The sequence below is a fragment of the Prionailurus bengalensis genome, chromosome B1, assembly GCF_016509475.1.
Source record: "Prionailurus bengalensis isolate Pbe53 chromosome B1, Fcat_Pben_1.1_paternal_pri, whole genome shotgun sequence".
Lineage (NCBI taxonomy): Eukaryota > Metazoa > Chordata > Mammalia > Carnivora > Felidae > Prionailurus > Prionailurus bengalensis.
In genome coordinates, this window is record NC_057344.1 from 190,071,346 (window position 1) to 190,089,980 (window position 18,635).

The following is an 18,635-nucleotide window of genomic DNA, read 5'->3' on the forward strand; positions in this document are numbered from 1 at the left end:
AAATCCCAGTCCCAGGGCTGAATATCTGCCTAACCTTATGGAAGTTGCTTAAACCTCTCTGAACTCATTTCTTTCAGACCATGTAAGAAAATGTCTACTTCCTTTACTTGTTATGAGGACTTAATGAGAACACACATCTACTATGCAACCTGGCTCAGTGCCCAGCAGACCAAGGGTGATTGTGAAAGGCTACTTTTGTTCATCTTGCAAACTCTGCAGTGTCTCAAAGCTGAATATATCTTAAAACAGGTTTTTCTAAAATCTAGACTAGACAAATCTAATCAACAGCACATGCACACATATACACACGTCGATGCAATCTCTAGATTACACTTCTTTGTCCCGTAGAACTTCTACCAAATTTGCCAGCCAACAATAAAGTGCATTTTCATTTTTATTTTCCCATTCTGTAAACAGATATAATAAAATGACAACAGTGTCATTACTTATGTTAGGTTGTTTTTGACAAGTAACTGCAAACCAATGCAGCAAAATGGTTTACACAATGAGGAAAATGTGTGATCTCACAAAGGAAGCCAAGAGATGATAGGCATTATGAAATCATCAAAGAGCCAGAATCTAGCCAATTTGGTAGGTGAGGACAATGAGACTAAGATTGTCGCAAAGCTCCAGAAAATCTGTCCTCTTACAACCATACGTATCTGTCTGTATGTTTACATGTATGTCATCATCTTAGTTTTTTATTCTTTCCAGTTGAAACATTGCACATTTCTTTTAAGTAGAATTTTCTTTTATTCAGTTGTGTTTCTTTTTTCAATATCATTAGGCTGATGCCATGCCAATTTGAAAGTGAGCTAATCAATTCATAAAATCTGCATAATGACCTTGGTGATATAGAGCAGAAATAAATAAGGGCAGGGCACCCCCTCAGCAGATGGAATGTTATTCACAACATTCATAAAAAGAATATTCAATTTTGCAGTCACTGCTGGTCCTCTACACTGCTGAACACAGCCTATACAGGGTAGATTCCTTTCCAGTGTTGTTAAACCAGGGTTCCAAGTAGTGAGTTCTCCTGTAGAAAAGACTGTTAGGCAGAAACTGCTGTGAAACCACATTGAGAAGAAGCAGACTGTGACTGGCAGACCTCTAAAGATGTCCCTGCTCATGATACCTGTCTCCTGGTTATTCAACTAAACACTAAGCAAGTTATTGCCCTGAAGAGATTTTACAGGTGTAATTAAGATCCCCTATCAGTCGAACTTAAGATACAGAGATCATCCTTGTGGGTCTGATCTATTCACATGAGCCCCTTTCGAAGATAAGGGAAATTTGAACTCAGGAGAAAGAAGCCAAGCAAGTCACCCAGCAAATAGCTCACAAGATAAAGGGGACCTCAGTCCTACAACCCAAAGAAACAGAATTCTGCCAACAATGTGCATGGGCTGAGAGGAGCCCCGCAAGGCCCAGAGGAGAACCAGGCAGCCGACATGTGGAGCATGAGACCCTGAGTAAAGAACACAGCTGAGCCACGACAGACTCTTGTCCCACACAACTGAGATCATAAACATGTGTTGTTTTAAGTCACTAAGTTTCTGGAAATTTTCATACAGCAATAGGAAACTAATACTCAGGACTTCTCTCCATGCACTGTCGTCTCCTCCCCCACAATGGTTTTAGATACCTGCAGAACTTAACTGGGTCAGAATTGACAAAATGAGCCTTGCCCAAAGGAACTCTCTCTTTGCATATAATTGAGGAAATCCTTTTCTGAAGACTCCTAAATCAAATAACTTCATGCATTCTAATAAATGTTTAAAACTTGGGCCTGATCCCAGAAAGCCTTTTCTTGCAAAATTTGGGCAAGTTAATTTTTGCAAAATGAGCATAAGTGACTTCGGGAATGTTAAAAGATACCAACATTTGCAGTTTCTAGAGTTGTGTTAGGATCTTTATATACACAATGCCAATGAGTTATCATTTCCTCACTATAAGATTCTATTACTTTCTACATTTCATTGACTGAGACTTAGAGGCTGGGATATTTCAGTGAAATCTTTGTTAGCAGAATTGGAACTTGAGCTATTTTGTTTGTTTGCTTGTTTTGTTTGTTTTTTTGGGTTTTTTGTTTTGTTTTGTTTTGTTTTAAACTGTAAATCTGTAAATCTGTCTTTTCCCTCTTCCTTATACTTAGAGAAGAGAGTTTGAGGTGTGGAGAAAATTTGCCTTGTGCCTGGGATTTCTCCTTCACCCTGGGTGACTGGAACATCACTGGGCTCAGAATGTACCTATATTGAATTGAATCTTTTTTTTTAATGTTTTTTTTTTTTTATTTCTGAGAGAGAGAGAGAGAGAGAGACTCAGCGTGAGCAAGGGAAGGGCAGAGAAAGAGGAAGACACAGAATCTGAAGCAGGCTCCAGGTTCTGAGCTGTCAGCACAGAGCCCGACATGGGGCTTGAACTCGTGAGCCACAAGACCATGACCTGAGCAGAAGTCGGACGCTTAACCGACTAAGACACCCAGTCATCCCCTGAATTGAATCTTTGCTCTCACCCAGCACTTATCTCTTTTCCAGTATTATGGAGAGAAGTCTTTCTCCACCTTTTTTTTTTCCGATATGAAATTTATATTTAACCCAAAGAGTGTATTCGGAGACTACAGAAGGTTCTTAATGCAAATTTTGAAAGCAGCAAAATATACCCATCATGTTGGTTGTATCCTAATGTTTTTTCTTTTTTTATACAGTGTCTATTTTAATTTTCAGTTGTTTTTTTACATGTGATGTCAGTATTTCTTAGAGGTCATTTCACAGGTGAGGAAACTTTGAGAGAAAATAAATGACATTAGAACAGAAATTTAAAACCAGTTCTAGTTCTTAGTGATCAACTTTTATCAACTGAAGGGCCAACCTATTATTTTAAGTGAGCTTTTTGCAGCCCGATGGTTGACTACAGTAAGGATTTTACAATTCTTGTTGAAATAAGTTTGGTGTTTTTTTTCCCTGACCCTAGTGGTCTCCTCTTAATTTCTGTGAACATGTTTATGATAAGCAGTAATGAGGGTTGGGTAGTGGAAACAAGATTTTTATCTCAAAAATTCTTCACAACCATTTAATTGTCCATAGTGGTGGTTACAGACGGATGTGTGTATAAAAGAAAGAGATGACTTAGCGTAACACAGCACAAGACGTCAAAAGTGTTCCTCAGCAAACCGGATACAGAAGAACAGGCAAATTACAAGGGACAAAATGTTGGGGAGTGCATGGGGTTCTGAAAATTTGCACTCAAGTTTTTCAAGGAAACTCCCAGAGCAAATTTATTTTCTGATTTCTTAAAAGCTAAGAGCTGGTTGAGGGGCAGCTAGCTGGATGAGTCAGTAGAGCATGGGATTCCTGATCTTCGGGTCATGAGTTTAAGCCCTACTTTGGGCATAGAGCCTACTTAAAGAAAAAAACTAGGAGCTGGTTGAGTGTTTATCCATTTCAGGTAAACATTTTTAATACTCTCTGTTCTAAACATTGCTGAGTTGTATAAAGATCAATCCTTGCCTCCAGGGTATTTACCAAGTCTCAGGGGAGCAGAGAAGTCCACATATAGAATCTGGGGCTATCAACAGTACAAGTCATGACATAACACCATTTAAATTTTTAAATTCCCCTATCGTTGTGAAATGCCAGGGCATGTTTAAATTGTCATGCTACTCAGAGAATGACTTTTCAGAGCAACCCCATTCCTAATGAGGGAAGTGGGGAGTGAAATTTAATTTTTTAAATTTTTTTAAGGTTTATTAATTTTCAAGAAAGAGAGAGAGGAGGAGAGAGAGAAAGAGAGAGAGAGACTGAGCAGGGGAGGAGCAGAGAGAGAGGAGACACAATCCAAAGCAGGCTCCAGGCTCCAAGGTGTCAGCACAGAACCCAACACAGGGCTTGAACCCATGAACCATGAGATCATGACCTGAGACGAAGTTGGACGCTTGACTGAGCCACTCAGACGCCCCGGGAGTAGAATTTAATTTAAAAGAACGTATGCTTTCCCATTTGGATTAGGAATTAAACAGGGCACGATAATATGTAAAAAGTCATGCTTTCCTATTGCCGATCGCTGAAAATGAAATGTTCCATCCTTCATACTTATTGTATCAGTGAGTTCATTCTGTCTTGGAAAGTAATCCCTATGGGAGGTGGTGTGGTGTTTTCTTTCAACAGTTTAGTCAACTAATCAATGGGAAATCCAAAAGAAAATCTCAAAGGATAAACAGTTTTCTTGGCTATGAAACAATTATACTATAACTCAGCTTGAGATGTTCACATGTTGAAAATGAAGAAAATAAAAAGCTAGTATATCATTCCCAAATGTTATGATATATCTGTAGCATAGAACACAGCTGGACAAAAATACACTTGTTAAAGCATCCTCTGTAAGGAGTCTTCTTATCTGATTTGGGAGCACTGCAGGCACCAGAATCTTAACTGTAATAACTGGATAGAGTCCATGTGGTAAACATAGTGGTCATTTGAAAGTAGTTTTAAATTATGACTTTGTAAAATAGCAAATAATTAGTAAACTGTTGGATTCATACTCAAAATAAAAACTTCATAGTTTATTATTAAATTCACTTAGGTATAAACAAGTATATACACGTAAGTTCTCAGATGAATTTCAAATACCTCCTCACCATGTAACCAATAAAATTATTTAGCTATTATGGAAAAGGGAAGAATGCCTTTTCTGTCCTCTCCTCGTGTATCAGTCAGAATATTATTTAGTAACAGAATCTCAGTGACTACAAATGTTAAAAGATGTACTTCTCATTCATTTTCCATGTTCATCTCTGCTCAGCAAGGGTATTTTGCTCATAGATGTCCTTCAAGGACTTTTGTTAATGGAGCAGCCACCATCTTGCACATGATTGCCAAGGCAGAAAGAAAAGAGAGCTCTGGCACGTCTGGCATCTGCAATTATACGCTGTTTCCCAAAAGTGATGTGTCTAAAATGGTCTGATCACAATTCTGACTTGATCAGGAATTGATCAGGAATTCCCCTATGGGAGACTCCCCACACTACCAGGCAATTCTCCAACAACACCATCTTGGTGTTCTACAATCCAACTTAATTTGAACAGCCAGGCAGAAGAGATGCATAGGACAGTTTCCATGCCAGCTCCAAGCATGCCACTCTCCCCAAATCTCCATATGCTCACTAACCCAGTTCTCTGATCTTTGTCCTTTGGGGGTTTTATGGAGGCTTCGTTACATAGGCACAATTGAAAAAAATCATTGGTCATTGGTGATTATACCCAACCTTTAGCCCCTCTTCCTTCCCCAGATGTCAGACATGTGGAAGTGAAAGTTCCAACCTTCTAATCATATGGCTGGCTGCCAGGGCGACCAGCCCCCATTGTCAGGTGGGGTCCAGAAGTCACCTCTTAACATAATAGGAGAGACTTTTATCTCTCTCAACCTAGGAAAATCCAATGGTTTTAGCAGCTCTGTGCCAGGGACAAAGACCGGATATATATTTCTTATTATAAATTACAATATCACAGTGTCAGTTCTCCTTTCCATTCATTGGACAGAATGTGTCATGTGGTCCCACCCAACCATTAGGGGCCCATCAAATGCAATCTTTCCACATGTTCCGAAGCAGGAAGAACTTGTTGATCAATCGCCCTGGAGTCTACCACACATGAAATTTTGTCCACCTTGCCTTATCTGCTTCAGCTGTTCCCTTTCTGTGTCTCTCCTGAGTTGTTGCCCCGAATCCTTCTACGCGTCCCGATGCTTGCTGGTCTCTGCTTCTGACCTTGCACACAGTCACGTTAAGTGTGGTAACAGGAAGTGTGCTGCTTAAGAAGGTAACTTCCTCTAAGAAGTGCCAACTTAACTGCCAGCTCTCCTTACCAGAGGAATGGATGGATGGAGACTCACCTGATTTGGGTAGTGATACGAGCCCTCCTCTTTCTTTTCTCTGATCTGAGTGTCCGGTGTCCAGCCTTTGTGTCCTGTTTGTGTAATTCTGTCCACAGTCTGCTGGTGCTACTTCTCAAACAGGTGTCAGTCGACTTCCTCTGGAGAATAACTGAAAGAACAGCTGTCAGAAAAAACAAGGATGCCATGACATTTCTGTTGGTAGAAACTGAGGATTTTCAGTGGAAGCACCTCACAGCCGCCACCAACTATACTCTACTTAGCAGCAGAAGTAGTTGTGAGAGTTGATGAAACATATGGATGCTTAGGGGCACCTGGGTGGCTCAGTCGGTTAAGTGTCTGATTTTACCTCAAGTCGTGATCTCACGGTTTGCGACTTGGAGCCCCGCATTGGGCTCTGTGCTGACAGCTGGGAGCCTGGAGCCTGCTTCAGATTCTGTGTCTTCCTCTCTCTCTGCCCCTCCCCTGCTCGCACTCTACCTCTCAAAATAAATACACGTTTTTTTAAAAAAAAATTTTTTTAATATATTTTTTTTTACATTTATTTATATTTGAGACAGAGAGAGACAGAGCATGAACAGGGGAGGGGCAGAGAGAGAGGGAGACACGGAATCTGAAACAGGCTCCAGGCTCTGAGCTGTCAGCACAGAGCCTGACGCGGGGCTCGAACTCACGGACTGTGAGATCATGACCTGAGCTGAAGTCAGACTCTTAACCGACCAAGCCACCCAGGAGCCCCTAAAAATTTTTTAAAAAGAAAATAATTCCTTTAGCAATTTCCTATCCATGCATGGATCTCTTTCCAAATCACCGTTCCCAACATGTTTCGTGGACTGCTGTATTTCTAACGTACTCGTCTAAGTATGTCTAGGGGCAACTTTTCTCTAAATCAATGAATAAAAGTTCGCTGGGGTTCTACTAACATTTATTTCCAATATAGTGGCCTTTATTCTTCTCAGCTGTCATCTAGAGTTGCAGTATTTCCCTGCCCTTGAGGGTGAACCCTGATGATATTGGAGTTGGTTCAATTTATAGTGCTAGAAGAGGAAACATAACTCATATTTTCTGTAAGCTCATTGCATTACATTTTTTAAATTTTTGTACTGTTTATTTAGTTTTGAGAGACAGAGACAGAGCATAAGCGGGCGAGGGGCCGAGACAGAGGGAGACACAGAATCCAAAGCAGGCTCCTGGCTCGGAGCTGTCAGCACAGAGCCCGACGCGGGGCTCGATCCCACAAACTGTGAGATCATGACCTGGGCTGAAGTCGGACGCTTAACCAACTGAGCCACTCAGGAGCCCCTATAGGCTCATTGCATTATGTCGGACCTGAACTATACTAGGTTCAACTACTTTGATGAATACCAGTTAACTCTGGTATCTCTGCACTGATGCTACACTGACTGTGTGTAATGGAGTTCTGCTTACCAAGTTTGAGACTGTTACTACCATACTCACGACTCCTATTTAATGAGCAAATATACAAAGAGGGCGTTAAGATAATCACAGAACATACAGTATCTTATTAATTCTCTTAACAGCTCTCTGATGTCAATCGTTATCCCCATATTAGAGGGGAGGGCAATGAGACTCAGACTAAACCATTTATCCGAAGCTATATAGCTTTGCAGTGGCAGAATATGAGTTCAATCCAGTTATACTTAAGTTCAGAGCCCAGAAGCACAAGCATTTCACTAGATTATTCTAAATACTGCCAGGCAGAACATGCCAGCTATTGTTTGGACATGAAGGGGTTTCTGAAATCCATGCAGGAGCCTAGACCTCAGGAAACCCAGACGCAAGAAGGCTCAGCAGCCTGCCGTGTGCTAATGGGCAATTCCTATAACCTCAGCCTCATCTCCTCACATTTAAAATGAAGCCATTGAGGGGCGCCTGGGTGGCTCAGTCAGTTAAGCGTCTGACTCTGGCTCAGGTGGTGATCTCACAGTTCATGAGTTCGAGCCTTGTGTCAGGTTCTATGCTGACAGCTCAGAGCCTGGAGCCTGCTTAGGATTCTGTGTCTCCCTCTCTCTCTCTGGCCCTCCCCTGCTCACACTCGGTCTCTCCTTCTCTCTCAAAAATAAATAAACATTAAAAAAATAATAATAAAATGAAGTCACTGAACTGGGTTTTCTCTAAAGTTGCCTAAACATTCACGTTTCTGGATTCTGATCAAGAGACTAACCTGCCATTTTCTAATGGTCACTTTGTATCGAAGGGTGTTTGCTCATCTGAAAAATGGAGGTACGCTAGCATCTATAGGCATAAAGCATTTAATACAATGCTTGGAACATAGAAAGGGCTCGGATGTATTTGCTTCTCATCATCACCATCATCATCATGTTAATTGTTATCAAAATCACTACCTCATTAGCATTGACGTTAGCAGTAGCAAAATATTCATCATACATTTGCAACTGATTTGGGCCCTCACGTGTATCAGGACACTATCCAAAGGAATTGAAATGGATCATCAAGGAATGCATCTGGAAGGCCCCAAAAGGCAAGTGTCTTTTCACCAGCTGACAAATGTATGGCAGTTATGTGCTAAGAAAATCTCAATCTACATTTATTGCATACTGATCATATCATAGTGAAGGGTGTAAGGAGCAATAAAGGAACATCTCGCTGGTCATAGCAGATTAATGTGGCAGCCAGAAACTGCCGGGAAACTCTAGCTCCTTGACACTTGATGAAGTAGTTCATTTAACCTGTCCTAAACACTGGAACTTTTTCCAGAGCACTTTAGTGTCTAGCCATTCATAATTAGAGTAACTTGTATATGGTGAGGAGGAAGGTATACAGACCCTTGTTGGACTAAAGGCAATGATTTCTCAAAAAAAGAGAAACACAACATTTGCCACAAATCAAACAAAGTGTAATTCACTATATACGTGTGTGTGTATGTGCGTGTGTACATGTGTGTGTGTGTGTATATATATATATACGTATATATATACATATATATATACATATATATGTATATATATATACGTATATATATATATATATATATATATATTTGTAACCAATGTCCCCAGTTTTGATTGAATGGCTTCCTTTTACATGGTATTGCCTTCAACACAACCATGATAGGTGGTCTCTGGGAACAGAAACCACTGTGCGTCTTCCCAAAGTAAGTGTTTACATGGATGGCTCACCAGAAGCCATTTCTTAAGTCCTGGTAGAAAAAAAAAAGATAATAATCCAGAAGGCAAGACAACATCGCAATTAAAGGTTAGGGAAGTATGAGTTTGATTCCACTGAACTTTAAATTCTATAAGAGCAAAACTGGAACTTTTTAAAACTCCTCAGTGCCTAGAACAGTGCCTGAGGCATAGAATGTTCTAAATAACTATTTGTTGAAAGAATAAACCAACGGATGAGTCTGTAAAACTGTGACTCCAACAAGTTACTTAATTGTTATTTCTCAACTTTCACTTTCCTCATCTCTAATCACCACCTTTCAGGGTTAGTGAAAATGTTAGAAGAAATAATGTATGTAAGAAGGCATTGAATATGTGCTCGATACATAGTTATGACTGTGGTAATGTGGTTCAGCAGATTGACATTAAAGCATCCTCATCGGGGCGCCTGGGTGGCTCATTCGGTTGAGCGTCCCATCTTCGGCTCAGGTCATGATCTCACAGCTCATGAGTTCGAGCCCCACGGCAGGCTCTGTGCTGACATCTCAGAGCCTGGAGCCTGCTTGAATTCTGTGTCTCCCTTGCTCTCTCTGCCCCTCCCTGCCCTGTGCTCTGTCTCTGTCTCTCAAAAATAAATAAATGTTAAAAAAAATGAAAAATTATAATAAAAAAAACATTAATTTAAAAAAGTGCATCTTCATCTGCACAAAAAACACACACATCCCTTTATCCCTCGGAGGGATCTGTATAAATGCCTGATGTCCTCTGGTATTTTCCAGAATGATGATTAGATTCACAAGGGAAGCAAATTATTGCTATTTGTCGTGGGATTTGGAGCATGTCAAATCCCCATGTGATTCTGGTCAGCAGCCTGTCTAGATGTGAAGCTTTCTCCTAAACCAGCATTGGTGGTATATGTTGATGCAGTCTTTCTGGAAAGCAATATGGCTGTTCGTATGAAGAGCCTTAAAATGGTTTAAACCTTTTGGCCTCATGATTCTCCTTCTGGATTATTCATAAAAAAAGAACCATAGGTGTAATCAGATGTATGTGCTAAAATATTAATTAAATCATTATTCCTATATAGTCCCCAATGCTAAAATCCCCTCAATATCCAACAATATGGGAAATTCAGTGGACACATAATTATGCAGCCATTAAAAATAATGACATGAAAAATGTTCCGGATGTTTTGTTAAGTTAAAAAAATAATAAGATTCAAAGTATATTCTTGTATTATCCCAATTTTATTTGTATGGCGTATTAATATATATGTAGATAAATGACCAAAATAGCTTTACAATAGTATAATTATGGGCAATTTTTATTTTATTTCCTTATTTTTTTCTGTGGACAGCACATTTTGACAGAATAATCATTTTTTAAAGTTTATTTATTTATTTTGAGAGAGAGCAGGGGTTGGGGGCAGGGAGAGAGGAAAGAGAGAGAATCCCAAGGAGGCTATGCACTGTCAGTGCAGAGCCTGATTTGGGGTCCAATCTCACCAATTGCGAGATCATGACCTGAGGTGAAATCAAGAGTCAGATGCTTAACCGACTGAGTCACCCAGGTGCCCCATGGAGCATCTTTCAAATAAGCTTCTGAGACGAACACTGCTAACCATTCACCAAATCTGTGAATGGGCACGTGAGATTTGTCTCGTTGTTTGGGGTAGACATTAAATGATTTCTAACAAAATGAGAGTGGAAATTATGCGTAGCACTCTGCACTTAGAGACCTAGTCCATAAACACTTCCCACAGACACTCCTCAATGATCGTTTTCTCTTTCTGGATGAGAAATTCACAGACTTTAGAAGCCACATGAAGATGGCCAAGATTCCATTAGTCTCTGTCCCTTAAAGATTCTGGAGAGAACCATCAAGTTAGATGGTTAGATGATCAAGAAATACACCACATTCTTTTAAACTTGTTACATTTAGGGGCTTGTTTGCCACAAGAGTTAACCTACTAATATAGCTGCATTGTTGATCATATATATTTAGTTGTATACACCGCTTGATCAAATTTATTCTTGATGGAGAGGTGGAGATACTACTTCTGTGCAGAAACCATTCCACAAAAGAGATGAGGAAAAGTTAGAGAATAGATCGTTTGCACCATTTTGTAAATCACTAAGGCCCTCTAGAAGTTAGTTGATCATTCTCACCTGAAGGTCGTAAAATGCATTGCTTTTCCATAAGAACTCTTTAGAACAAATACAAGATCCTGACTCTGTGGATTTCCTTTTATCTCTTTTGTCTTTTTTTTTTTTGATGTAGGCCCCATGAGGGCAAGACCTTTGACTTGTTTATACTGCTGCTTCCCCAATTCCTTGAGAACTGTGAGAATAATCAGCATACAATATGTATTGGTTAAAGATGTAAATTAATGTAATGAATGCAAGATGGGTAAAGACAAATTCACCTGGTGAGAATGACCACCCAAAATCTTGGCCAAGAGCTTTCAAAGGGCGGAGAGGGTTTTTCTGACTTATTCGTGTGATGGAACATAAAACAAACAATCTGAGACAGCCAATTTCTAAATTTGATTTCATGTTATAAGATATATCTACTGAATGCATCTAGCAATCAAAGGCAGCTGACAAGTTTGCTGAGGGCAGATGACCCTTTACTTTCCATCTTCATCTCTTGCAAGAGTCTACCTCCCAGGTAGGTTTCTAGCTGGACCTTCCACAAGTTGGCCACCTGGTGGCACAGCCATCTATTTGCTCTCTTCTTACCACCCCAAGCAGATGGCTCAGAGTTAAACAGCCAACAAATGACAATTTCCATGTGTCAGAGGACCCGACTGCAAGGTACTTATTTACTCTTAAAATTGGTTCTGTTGCTGCCAACTGAAAGTCATTGAATCAAAACTTTTGAGTGATTAGCTAGATACACGCCATTTTCTTTTTCCTTTTGTAGTTGTAGCCGTTGATTGTTCATTCATTTATATCTTAGTTGGGATCCTCTAGAGAAGCTGAAGCAAGGGATGTGTATGTAAACAGTAAGAGATTTATTTTAAGTAATTGGCCCACATGATTGTGGTGGTTTAGCCAGTTCAGAATCTGATGGTGGAGGCAGACAAGCTGGAGGCTCAGGAAAAAGTTGTAGTTTGAGTCCAAAGGCAGTCTGCCATAGAACCTAGAAAAGCCGAAGTTGCAAATCAGGTCAGAAAGTAGTGTGCTGAAGGATTTCCTTTTGCTCAGAAGAGATTAGATTTTCTTCTTCTTTTTAAGTTATTTATTTATTTATTTATTTTGAGAGAGAGAGAGAGAGAGAGAGAGAGTTCAGAGAGAGAAGAAGACAGCCCCCGATGTGGGTCTCAAACTCATGAACCATGAAATCATGACCTGAGCCAAAATCAAGAGTTGGATGCTCAACCAGCTGAGCCACCCAGGCATTCCAACTTTCTTCTATTTAGGCCTTCAGCTGATTATATGGGGCCCACCCAGATTATGGAGGACAATCTGCTTTACTCAAAGTTTGCTGATCTAACTGTAAATCTTATCCAAAATTCCCTCACAGAAATAACCAGAATAATGTTTGACCAAATACTTGGGCATCATGACCCAGACAAGTTGACACATAAAATTAACTGTAATAGTTCACTTGCTTCTCCTCTCATTCGTTTTTGATTGTCTTTTCTTTGCTCAAATCCTCTTAGGTCCTTGGGGGTGATTATTTTTAGAAGGGTCATCTAATCCCAAATCTTGTGGGAAAATCAGGAAAATCTCAAGCCCTCATTCCAGCTCCCCTATTGGCTAGCGGATTAAAAGGGAACTTGACCACAGAACCTCCAGTTCTGCTTCAGTGAATGTAGATACCTAAGTTATAGGTTTATTATAACGTTCAAATGGGAGAAATATGCATTGACAAGCTCTGTAAACACAAGTTCACACTGAAACCATTATTTTAAATTGTGTTCATATATCAAAGGCCCTACCTTTCAAACCAATGAATGAGAGAAAATAGAAAACTTCTCATGTAAAACACGTTACAGCTGTAACTGGCTCATTGGAATAAAGAAAGATCAAGTTAATAAATCAAGTTTATTCATGAGGGGAAAGTGATTTTAAGGGTTTAAGAGAAGCTTTAAAACCACATCAGATGATTTTTGAGGATCCCAGGAACAATGTCAAATTTAAAGTACACAGAATATTCCTGTGTAAAGCCAGGGAAGTTAGCACACCTCTGATGCTCCCCCGTGAATCCTGAGGAGAGCCAGGCAGCGTAGGAGCACCATGAGTCCAAAAGCAAGGGAGCTCAGATAATACAGGACTGTCCATGAGAAGCTGCTCAAAAAGATGGGACAGAGCTTCTCACTTCCACACATTCAATGTACAATTAACATCCCACATGTGACGTGATGTCAGATTATCACATGATTGTCAGTGTTCGCTGCTCGAGGGGTTGCTACACATCAGATTCCTGACCAGACCATTCTTTAACTCCAGAGAGTGGAAGAAGTTTTGCCCTCATCTTTGTTTAAGATCTTTATTTAGTCCCCATTTTCAGCACAAACACAGATCTCTTCTAATATTTTAGATTTTAGTTCCTTTTGTAGAAAATGCCTAATCTACCCTGGGAAGGGTAGCCTTTTCCTCTGGTCCCACCAGGTCAGTGATCTGACGTTAGTAGAGTTCCCAAGGTCAGTATCCATCAGTCTTGAATAACTCCCTCAAAAAAGGGAAATCTTTACATTGAGACCTCTTTTCAGACCCTCCTCTCCAGAAATTAAACATATCTTGAGGTCCTGTCTCACTCAAGGTCATTTGTTACAATCCATGTTATTATGCACTCCTGAACAAACTGTTGACAGAAATTAGGAACCATTCCTGCTTGGGTCATCTTAGAGCAAATGGAGCACACCATTTTCTCCCTGAACTACAGATTATGTGAGTCCAGCAAATTGCCAGAGGAACACAGCACCAAAATCCAACAAAGAGCATATCAAATCATCTTGCAATCATTGCTCTAGGAAAAACAATGTAATTTTCTCTTACCTTGTTGATAATAAGTGTATGTGTTCTTAAAAGCAGCAGTGTGTTCTTTAATGTGTCAGACCAGCTTTAATATTTATAATATGCAAAGATTTTTACATCTGTAATTTTTTTTCATTCTGTGAGAACTGGAACAAAGAGAAATTTATTGTGTCCTTTTATCCTCTGAAAAAAATGGATGGGTGGTTAACTTCCTTGGTGCTGCTTTGCACAGCAAAGCAAAGAGAGTTCTGTTTCAAAATGTGCAAAAAATCAGTTTTATGAACACTTTGCTCATATTGCTTCTCTACGACTTTCTTTAGGAATGTCCCAGTGGTGTTGTTAATGAAGAAACCTTCAAAGAGATTTACTCACAGTTCTTTCCACAGGGAGGTAAGTGCAAATGTGGACTTGTTAACATACTCTCCATTAGAATTATGCTTGCAATCTTGAGTATGGTTTAAGCTTTTATGGCATGATTCTACATTTTTAATCGCTATGTAAAAGAGTTAATACACAGCATACGAGTGCGTATAATTTCCAATATATCATAAAAGTGAGCTACTTACAAGTTGTCAAATATCCAGGATTTCGCTCCTCAGTTGCACGAAGAAAGTAGTATTACTGTGTGCCTCAGACTATGGCTATCAAATGCACAAGCACTTTTGGACTACGATGGCTTGGCCCTAGAAATGCCACAAAGCTCTTTAATGTGCGTTATAGGTACCATTTGATTCTCTGCACACGGAAAATTAGGACAAATATAATTATCATCCATTTTCACATGTGAAATCTGGGCTTTAGAGCAGCTAAATGGTTTGCTCAGGGTCATGCATTCACTAAGTGGCAGGTATGGCTTAGAATCTACATTTTTCTGTAACCTCACCTAGTGTTCTTTCTGCCCTTTCTCTTTTAGGACCTCTTACTATCACCTCTCTCCCTACATCTGAGAAAATTAATATCACTCTAAATAATAGTAATAATAACATAGTTGTTGTTATTATCATTATTAGAGAGGGGGGAGGGGCAAAGGGAGAGGGATAGAGAATCCCAAGCAGACTCCACACTCAGTGCAGAGCCTTTGCGGGGATCCATCCCACGACCTGAGGTCATGACCCGAGCCAAGATCAGGAGTTGGATGTTCAACTGACTGAGCCACCCATGAACACCTGTAAATATTATTTTAAATGGAAAATAAACAAGGAAAGCATAATGATAACACATACATGTTAGGGATGAGTGGGAAACTATTTGCCATTTGACCTTGCAGGTTCTCCTTTGGTCATTCAACAGGAGGCCTGGTCAAACTTGTTACACAGTCTCTTGTGTGCCCAGCTATATGTTAGGTGCTGGTAATGTAAGAGGAATAAGGTGTGGTACCTGTCCAAAAGAATGTTCTAGTTTAATGGAGCAGATGGGAAATGTTGACGTAAGGTGTACAGGGAAGGTTAGGCTTCAAATCCTAGCATTACAAGAGCACCTTCAGGCACAACCACACCAGCTGATGGACAGGGAGGAAATAGAAAGGAATCTCTCCAGGTAAACCGACCTAGGCTGAAGTAGTTACCATCTGTGAGGCGTCAAACACGTGCCTGACCCTGGCATGCACTGCGCCCACCTCCCAACTCCCCTAGCTGTGACTCTTCCTTCTTGATAAATGTGGAAACCAAGGTGCAGAGAAGTTCATCCATTTCCTTGTCATCATCTTTTATTGCTTCCCGCTTAAAGGAGCTCCATCATCTCACGCCAAGGTAACTGCAATAGTTTCTAAACTAGTCTCTGATTCTGACTCTTTCTGGCTCCCCCAGCAGGGGGGGTTCCTAACATGACCCGGAGTAATCCTGTTCAGCATAAGCCAGCTCTGGTCACTGCTCTACTCGGAACCTTCCATCGCATCAGAGCCTAAGCCGCAGCCTGTACAGTGGTCCACAAGTTGTAATCCCTGGTCTCCTGCTCCCTCTCTGCCTCATCCTTCATCCCACACCCCTTAAAGGACTCACTATGTTCCAGCCACACTGGCTTCCTTGCTGTCCCCGCCGCACACCAGTCATGCTGCTGCCTCAGGGTTTTTGAATTTGTTAGTCCCTCTGCCTGGGATTATTTTTCCATCTCAATGTCCCACCACCTTTGCTTTTATTCAAATGCAATCTTCTTGGGGTGCCTGGGTAGCTCAGTTGGTTAAGCATCCGACTTTGGCTCAAGTCATGATCTCTGGGTTCAGGACTTCAAGCCCCAGGTGGGGCTCTGTGCTGACAGCTCGGAGCCCGGAGCCTGCTTCAGATTCTGTGTCTCCCTCTGTCTGTGCCCCTCCCCTGCTCACGCTCTGTCTGCCTGTCTCCCTCTCTCTCTCTCAAAAAAAAAAAAAAAACAAAAAAAAAACCATTAAAAAAAAATCAAATGCAACCTTCTCAGCAAGACTTTCCCTAGCCACCCTATCATAAACCACAACCCCTTAAATTCTCTCCACGCCGGCTTTATGTTTCTCTTTAGCACTCAAGAACACCTAATAATACATATTTTACCTATTCTTGTTGCTGTTTATTGTCTCTTTCCCCACTAGTAAGAGGGCCAAAGGGTTTTGTGTTTTATTTGCTGCCATATCCACGGGTGGTGGGACAGTGACTGACAAGTAATCACCCTTGACACATATAGTATAAATAAGAGAAAACGTGCAGGGATGATTGCATGAATGATGCATGAATGAATGAATGAATGACGTGCATCTCAAATGGTGGCTGTAAAGGGACAATGGAAGAATACTTGTAAAAGGCATTTTGAAAGTATAGAACACTTAAATATTAGCTCTTTTCAGACACAAATTAGATTCTCTTTTGGTTTTCGATATTTTAGGGGGTTAAAAACAATTTTACGCATGAATTGTCAAAATAGACATTTTCATTTAAGATGGCCCTTTAAAAAGAATTAAATTAGAATTCTGAGAAAACACAAGGTGACCTGTTATTACATGAATTTGGATCTCTCATCGGGACCAGTCCCCTTACCCCTTCTCATTAGTAACAACCCACAGACAGCTATTGGTCATGGGGCTGGATGCCTAGATTGCAATGGGCCCATTGTCTGCATTAACAAAGAACTCGGAATATCATTTCATTAACATATTTATAAGTTATTTAAAGACCATGGAGTTTTTGAAGAAAAATCATGTTTACATTATATCTAAGTGTCTGTCTGCATATTGATGAACAGTAATATCAAAGCACCAAGCACAAAAGGAATTCTTTACTTTTTATTATCTCAAATGAAAAGTTATTACATGCTACAAATAGGATAGAGTTCCACATTAAAAATTTATCTTTATTTGAAAAATAGCATTTTGGCATTGGAGAACATCTACTTAAGCACAATCCTTTGCAAATGATTCTTCTTACCAAATCTAAAGGGATTTGAGGAAAAATCACTTTTGCTTTCTTAAAAATTCTTTGATTACTCATGTTAATTGAATGGATAAATCTAAAAGTACCAGCCATTACTGAAGGAAGTGACATATCTTGAAGAATCATGACTTACAATCTAAGAAATTAACACCGCAATGCAAATTGTGTCTTGCAGCGCGGCTAGAAAAAGGGAAATGTCCCGAGGAAGAACATAATCTCTGATGGCAGACAAATTCATGTTATGGCCATGCTCACGGTTCTATAGAGCCATGTATTTTGGTCTAAAAGCAGCAGGTTTCTCCTTATGAGCGCTAACAATGATGGGTCCATAAATCACAACGTCTCACCATTTCCTCCAGGAAAATACTTTGTCTTATCCACAGAACCTGCTACAATTTGTATTGTGTCAGGCTCCCAGTTTTCTCTACTGCTTAGCCAGATGGCTTTCCAAGCACAACTGGTGTGGTGTTCTGGATGTCGGCACAACTGACCTGAACGGAAGCCGCTTGTTTGTGGGGAATAAAGTGGGCCCCCTATAAACCAAGCTGAGAGGAAACGGATGGCTGGTTGGAGCTGTTACTGGTCTTGTTACAGCAATGGCTTTTCGACTCCATGTACAGTGGGAGCTTTGGGAAGCTCTCAGCTCACGGAGCATTCTAAAAGCTCATGAAAAGTCCAGTTTCCTGGGCTACTCCTCCTCATGTAGTGGAGATTTTGCACTTACTCTGCCTATACCAGGCACCTGATAGCTATAGAAGGAGCAGATGAATTAGTTCCAGTCTGAAGACTTCAGCCAATAAACATTTATTGAGCAGTCACTGTATACAAGGCTCTTGAGGCACTTAGATGGGGTCAAGAGGTATAAAGATTTTTTTTTTTAATAACACCACTCACTGCATATCCTTCTTGTACCTGGGACAATATTTCTAAGAATTTTCAGGGTGATTTACAGAGGCCTTATTAAACAGAAACTACTATTCATGTATACGAAGCTGCCTTACCTCAGTAACAGTGCATGAATCATATATTCAAATGCATTAAACTAATTTTGTACCTTATGCTTGAATTCAAGTGGGAGTAGCAATTTATAGTAGGAAGAAGAAAGTCAACCAGATTGATTTCAATCCACAGACCTGGAACATGATAACCAACTGCATTTGTTCAAATTCTCTGAAATGTATGTGCATTGATGGCTTTTTTAATCAAGGGGTTAGTTGGTATTAT

At 40.2% G+C, this 18,635-nt stretch overlaps 1 protein-coding gene across 5 annotated transcripts in view; it reads left to right on the forward strand.

Annotated features, from left to right (window-relative positions):
* The window catches only part of KCNIP4 (potassium voltage-gated channel interacting protein 4), a 1,162,373-nt gene that overhangs the window by 1,113,977 nt on the left and 29,761 nt on the right, over nucleotides 1-18,635 (forward strand). For all 5 annotated transcript variants that reach the window (XM_043553534.1, XM_043553504.1, XM_043553525.1 and 2 more), the window contains one exon: nucleotides 14,340-14,409. In XM_043553534.1, the coding sequence (XP_043409469.1) occupies nucleotides 14,340-14,409 (70 nt within the window). The remainder of the gene's footprint in view (nucleotides 1-14,339; nucleotides 14,410-18,635) is intronic.